We start from the raw sequence: 7494 nt of genomic DNA on the forward strand, positions 1-7494 counted from the left end.
GCTGGTCGGGGAAAAAAGTGTCATATTTGCTAAAATGGCATACACATGTTTAAAATACCTTCTTATGAAATATACCGATTAAAATTTTGCTGAAATTCATTCCCTAAGAGTAAAAATTATAATTATATTAAAGAATTCCTAAATCGTCACCTGACAGTCTAAAACTCTCAATTGACCCAGATCAGTGATGTAATTTTACCGCATGCGCGTCATCAACAAGGCCAAATGTAAACATCGCGCCGAAAGAAAAAGATGCATGCAAAAGACAGGCACGAGGTATCAATACCGTTATATATAACAACAACATATAGGTAGGAATACTACACTTGTATCATACATGACCTTTGAAAACAATTATTTACGCATAGTATTGCTGTCTTGTCCGCTAGTTGAGTCCGACATGGCTGATTGACGGCGTGCTATTGTTGTTATCTTCACTGCCTCACTTTCGAAACAACCACATGACATAAAAAAAATGATCTGCGCTAAATTTACGCGGGGTTCCCCGAGATTTCAGTGGTCAAAACAAGACATTGCAAGCAGAACTCGACCATCAAATTGCCGTGGTATAACTTTTGGAAGGCCAGAGAACGCATTTGAACCCATTTATTTTGTATTTTTCCCCACGACCAGCCCCTTTAATAAAGCCAGGTAGCTATAGGGCTTTATGTAAGTTTGTCAGCAATAAAAATGAGTGTTATAGGACCATTTCATTAGAATATGCGGAAATTGTGATACTTTCTCCCAACATTGGATTTCCAACTAGGGATGTACTTCCTATTTCCGTTTATCAATACACTCACTCGACCTTAAGCTCACCTTACATTGTATAAACGTCTATGGGTACTAGAGAATTGAAATAAACCTGTTTAAGTTGACTGTGAGGTAGTGTATTCACTACTGTTCGAGGTTAATGTAATATCTTTACCTTTTTGCCTTTGCCAGACACTTTGTTGTCCAATCTGTTGGCTCCAGTGACATCAAAGCTGACAGAGGTCACTTTCTTTTTCTTTGCTACAACAGGGTGACTGGGAGCCAGGGTAACTATACATATTCTACAAGGAAAAAATAGAAGGTCCATGAAACGCATATAGGAAACCCCACACATTATTTACTGTAAACCTTATTAATTCTGAAAACTCCCTTTTAAACACTGAAAGGAACACATATTGATAAATAATCAATAATTACACATCCAAAAAATATTATCATTGATTTAATCCAATATGAATTATCTAAAGATATTTTGGAATAGTTCTATACTGCTGCAGTTTTATCATATATCCATGGTAAAAGTGACCATGACATATATATACGTCCTGTAGTTATATAGGTATATACATAGCATGCTACAGTTGCATTTTATTGTCATAGATATATATAAACAAAGAGCATCTGGTTACAGTGACAAGAACACATTGCCGACTGAAACAACCTTTAGTTATATCACATAAGAGTAACTGGCCCCACGGATGCTTCAAACCAAATTCTGTTAAAATATGACCAACTATACAAGTGGACTAGATTTAAAACTTAGATGCCTAAATTATCTCATTTTAGGTCTAGACCCAAGTTAAGCTACACTCATCAAATCCTTAACAAGAAAAAACTGATTCCCCATGGTCAGTCTCAAGTTCAATGCCCCATACCTTTGGATGTGATTTGTATCTCATATATCAAGCTATTTTCACAGCTGTAAATTTTCGTGACTTTACACAAAATGAGGAAATTATTTTCCCGGAAAGAGGCAAGCACACCAACCTATCCTGTCTTCTGCATACACACAGTACACGCAAGAATGCATACACTACACACATGGAGACACGTCCTTAAATGACCTTAGCTGTTAATAGGATGTTGAACAAAATTAAACCAAACCAAACCATGATTTTGTGAATTGTCCAAACTTTTTAAGATGTTCAAAGCTGTTTAACTAAATGAGATTGTGCTGATTCTGACCTGCATGATTGACATGGCGCTAGTGCTCATCATTCTTTGGATATATAATATTGTTTCAAATTTTGACATGGTTGATCCCAGTGACCTTGACATTTGGTTAAGGTTAAGGGGAAGAAACCAGATGGCATTTCAAGAACCTACATGTACTTGCTACATATCATGACTCTGTGCCTTACTGGACTTAATAAGATTGAAGAACATCTTAACTATTTGAGCCCATATGTTACATGTAGCATTGACCCCAGCACTCAAAATTGACCTTTGACATAACCCATTGCTGGACTACATAGCATTCTCAAGTTCCTTGCCTCTAAACCCTCTGGTTCCTTCTGATCATGAGGAAACATAAGATAATACTTCAGGGAACATCATCTATATAATGCTGTTTGAATTATTTTCACTTATTTTACCCCTTCCACTCTGAATGTATAGGTCAAGGTCATTTGTATGACAAAATATTGTAGCACTTCACTCAAGGTGACTGTTGTCTAATTAGTATGATTCTGGGCATTATTGAACTTAAGAAGATGTTTGTTGCTTTTGACTGTAGTCAGCACTCAAAGTTGACTTGTTTTCAACTTAACACAAAATATTAGTAAAAGATTATGTTAATCTGACAAGTTACGTAACGATGCATATATATATATATTAACACAGTACTACAAAACATGGCATTTGTGATGCTACTGTAAAGTTTTTTTCCTGTGGGGTGTTAATTTTCTCAATTTTCATCGAAACAATTTTGCCTTTAAAAATACATATTGTAAGCATACATCCTTAATGTAGGGCATTATGCCATGCCTAGTAGATATGAAATCTACATAACAATAAAACCTGAGAAAAATGACCAGTTTTGCAAATCTGCTAAACATAACGTACCATGAAAACAAGACTTTTACAGTATTTTGTAGTATAGTTATATGAGCTACTGTGACACACATTATGCTTACCTGTTAGAATGTGCCAGTACACACACATCTTGGTCTTCTGTTTTACCTGTGGATAAAGGTCAAAGGGTTATATGGGCAAAAAGAATGTGATACTGACAAAGCATCTATTGGAACATCGATCCTCGATACTTAAGGGGTTACACTCACTTTAGTACATCCATAATCATTTCAAACATGTAACTGGAAACAAACAAATATATGTGGCCGAACCCCAAACGATAACCAGATATAATAAGTTGGCGAACCACAAAATGGCGTCACTACGATATGAATGAAAATGCTAGGGGTCGCTGACAAAAACATTTGCATATGAATGAAATGTGAATGAATGAAATCCATATAAGGAGATATCAGCTACCATATGTGGACAGAAAGACCATATATAGTCATAGATGGCGTATGTGTAGAAAATGCAGTTCCACGTTAAGCAAATTTCGTAGTATGCGCGATCCCCTAGACACTTGCGTTACCTAACGCATGTGTCAAAAACATGGGATCCTAGAAGGATCTTGGCACCCACCATAAAAGGATCTTGATCATGTCACAAAAGACGATCATATATCTTCTTCTTTTCATCATTTTCTTTACAGGTACTATAATCCAGTCCCATGTTGGAAATTCTAAACAGGAAACTTGTACATTAACTTAAACCTCGTAATGTCAGATGCTGTTTTGCTTTATGGTAAATGTTATTGCATAAGATTTGCATAATTACATGTAAAACGCTATACATTTATAATTCTTATAGAATTAGCAGTGCAGTCAATAAGGAATGAATTAATTTGGAGTATTCTTAATAAGGGGACCAAGGGTAACATACATATAAAATTTGAGAAAGATAGCTCGATCCTTAATATGATTTTACAAATTGATATTTGACTGTTGTTCATGATATTTAAAAATATATTGTTACGAATAAATCAAGCTCTAAAAAGATTAGATATAATAAAAAATATTATCTGTCAAAGTCATATATTTTCTGTCATAAATTGTTGATGTTCATTGATTGGAAGGGACATTATCACTCTGCCAACTGACTATGTATAGAGAGAGCTATGGTTCAAGGGAAATAACTCCTACATCTGTATGTACACTTCCTATCTGAAATGAAATTGTAATTCAAAATGAAAAATAAAAACAAATATTATATGAATGATCCTTACAACATCCAATTCATAATGGGCCATGCATACAGGTGCTATTTTATATTGACTATAGTAAAAGGGGGAAAACTTCTACATCTGACTGTAAGCAGAGTCTTTGTCTAAAATGAAATGATATAAAACACCATCCAATTGATAATTGGTTGTGCATGTGTGATTGTATTCAGTGTTTTTGTTACCTAAATTTTACAAAAGCTAGTTTTTTTATGAATTGGGGAAATATAGCATTAGTTGTATTGAAATTAGGAATATGTTCCTCAGTTTTTGGTCATTTTGGGGCAATAAGACATTTTTAGCTAGGGAAAACAGCCTGTATTCGGCAGTAAAACTGAGCAAAAAAAAATCACTGGTAATTTAATCATAACATTTTAGGAAATAACACAGAAATGCTGGAAATATGAGCACACTTCGGGCATAATAGCACTGGAAGTATATGGCAGTTTCCAAAAACTGTGTACCTTTCAAGTGTGTTACTAACCATAGCAATTCATGGCAGATCATCGAATGACCTAGACTTTTAAAATAAAGGATCACAAAACAAAAAATTATATTTATATCCCCCGCTTGCAAGGACATATTGTAAGTAAACATTATTGAGGTTAGGTTTACACATGTGAGTATCGTGCTGTTGAGACATAATGTATAGCTTGAAACTGGAAGAAAAAAAAGCTTTATACCTTTAATTTCAATAAAAATCAGTTGCAATAAAATCATGATTAGCTGCTATAAATATGCTGTACAACCCCAAACAACGAAAAGATATCAAATCAAGCTCTAAAAAGATTAGAAAGTGGTCATCGAGACAAAATGTATAGCTTGAAACTGGAAGAAGAAAAAACCCTTATACCTCATTAATTAACTGTAAATATTTAGCATGAGTTGGATGTGGTTGAAATATCTGCACAATATCTACAGCAATTATCACACGAAAACCAAAGAGTGCCCGATATGGGTGGAAAGACAGAGGAACACAAACATTGTTATCAAGTTCGAAGGAATTTGGGTAATATTTGCTAGAGTTATTAAGCGGAAACTGCAGATAATGATGTTTTTTGTTACTCAAGGGGTCATAACTCCGCCAAATAAGTCTGCTGAAAGTGGTCGTCAAACTTGGCCGAGCCCTTAAGGCATTTAACCCTGTTACCAAGTTTGAAGAAAATCATTTAACATTTGTTGCGGTTATTGCACGGAAACGGCAGATAATGACGTTTTTCATTGGTCAAGGGGTCATAACTCCGCCAAATAAGTCTGCTGAAAGTGGTCGTCAAACTTGGCCGAGCCCTTAAGGCATTTAACCCTGTTACTAAGTTTGAAGAAAATCATTTAACATTTGTTGCAGTTATTGCATGGAAATGAAGCGTGACAGACAGACGGACAAATCCAAATTAATATCCCCCGTTTCGGTGAAAGTGGGGGATAAAAATAACCTAAAACCATCTTTTCTTTCAGTGGTTCAGTGGTTGTAGCCGATATGAATTAGAACATGTACTTTACTCCTTGTCATAAACTGTGCAATTAATAAATGTACTATACAAGATAACACAATAATATTACTATCAGCTGTACATGTCACGCCTGGCAGTGGCAATTAAATTAATACACAAAAATGTACCAAGATTATTTATTTGTGTTACATTCCTAACAGACAGAAGGGCGCACCAGAAAAATTGCTCATTATATTTTGATCTATTAATATGAGGGTAAAATACTGCCTTACTAGCAAGCAAGCTTTTCCAGCGATGCGGTTTAACAGGTGACCCGCTCACGGTGTCAGGTTGTTTCAGTAACAAGTCGTTTCTGTTACGAGACGTATATATTCTGTATATACCATTCATTACTAATGAAATCACCAGCCGAATATAACATACATGAAGAACAAATTATGCAATAACTATTGGTCATCGGACAGCAATTCAGCCATATATTTTCACACTCTTGATTTAGTGTTCTCTGAGACTTACTTTTTTTTTAAACTATTATTATAAGGTCTTATATATTTTAGCTGTTGTAACATAAAAGATAAAGCAAGTTAATTTTCTTTTATCCCAAGCATGGGTAGGTCGTGATACAGGTCATAGACTAAAACCATACTTGTGTATTAATCTTTTAACAGGTCTTTAATGGTGTTAACACATTTAGTCTAGTGTAACTTACACATAATCGTCACCATGTGACAATGTTTTCTTTACTTGATTTCTGTTCCCATCCGTGTTGTTTTTTGCTAATTGGATGAGATCATTTTGAGAAGTTTTGATAGTACCGACCAATAAAAATTAATATGCATATTTGAGTAGATAATTTTGAGTAGGTAACTTGTCATAAATAGGGCATTTCTCAATACTGTTATAATTCAACATTACATTATGGATGATTTGTGCATTTTGTGCGACTCCGTGGGTTAGACGCAGACAGCATGGTATAGTACAGGGTGCTTTTTAATTGTTTATATCATGTTAGAAGTTGTATAAGTTAAAGTATTACTATTTTACACTTTAAATGTTAAAACATGTACAGGTGCATTTTATAAAGAACAACATTACTTAATTAAGGTAATGAAATGAAAATGATAATATGCAGTATATTCCGGATATTAGTATATACAGGTTCGTTCTTCATCTTCCGGCACGTAATTATATCTTGATTCAAGAGAAAGATAAGTTTGTTAAGACTTAAAGAGAAAATATTTGTTTAAGGCGAAACAACCTAGGGCGAACGGATTTGGGGCGAAACAACCCTTAGGGCGAACGGTATTTGGGGCGAAACAACCCGTTATAATTACCTTACATTACTACTATAGGTGTGGGAAAAAAACTAGCAAACTGTTTTCAGGCACCCCTAAATTACCATTCAAAATGAAGGATATTTAACTGTTGTTATATATTTCTTACGAGTGATTGAGTGGTGTTAATTGCCAATCTCAAAACTAGGAATAGCATCCTACCAAAAACAAGAAAAACAAGAGTTCCCAGAGGGATCTTGGCGCCCACCTTTGTACCATCTTCATTAGTTCTTTTTCAGTTCGATCTTTTTCCTTCTTTCCTCTAATCTGTTTGATCGAGTCATGTTAACAGTAAATGCACCTTGAGGTAACTTTTGATCTGAACTTAATACTGATGTGTATGAAAGCCAACATTCAAAGTTAGTTTGTCATTTCACATATTTACTAGTACAGTACTTAATGTGAAAGAAATAGAATCGATCATTGCAATATGAGAAAGATCTGTTAAGTTCTTCTTTTAATCCATTTTGTTTTTATGATCAGTCTCAAAATATAACATACACAACGAGGGATCAAGGGGAACCTACATTTAAAATTTGAGAAAGATCCCTCCCGTACTTCCCGAGAAATAGCGATAACAAACTTTCACTATCAAAATCCAAGATGGCTGCCTGTCGGCCATGTTGTTTATCCGATCAGTCTC

At 34.7% G+C, this 7494-nt stretch overlaps 1 protein-coding gene across 1 annotated transcript in view; it reads right to left on the reverse strand.

Moving 5' to 3' along the window:
• Nucleotides 1-895: 895 nt before the first annotated feature.
• The window catches only part of LOC110445316 (protein Simiate-like), a 7952-nt gene continuing 1353 nt past the window's right edge, over nucleotides 896-7494 (reverse strand). Inside the window, exons 2-3 of the mRNA XM_021489859.1 lie at nucleotides 2910-2955; nucleotides 896-1055 (exon numbers count right to left, since the gene is read on the reverse strand). Coding sequence (XP_021345534.1) covers nucleotides 911-1055; nucleotides 2910-2955 — 191 coding nt within the window. The 3' untranslated portion in view covers nucleotides 896-910. The remainder of the gene's footprint in view (nucleotides 1056-2909; nucleotides 2956-7494) is intronic.

This window comes from Mizuhopecten yessoensis, unplaced genomic scaffold, assembly GCF_002113885.1.
Source record: "Mizuhopecten yessoensis strain PY_sf001 unplaced genomic scaffold, ASM211388v2 scaffold2213, whole genome shotgun sequence".
NCBI classification, from domain to species: Eukaryota; Metazoa; Mollusca; class Bivalvia; order Pectinida; family Pectinidae; genus Mizuhopecten; species Mizuhopecten yessoensis.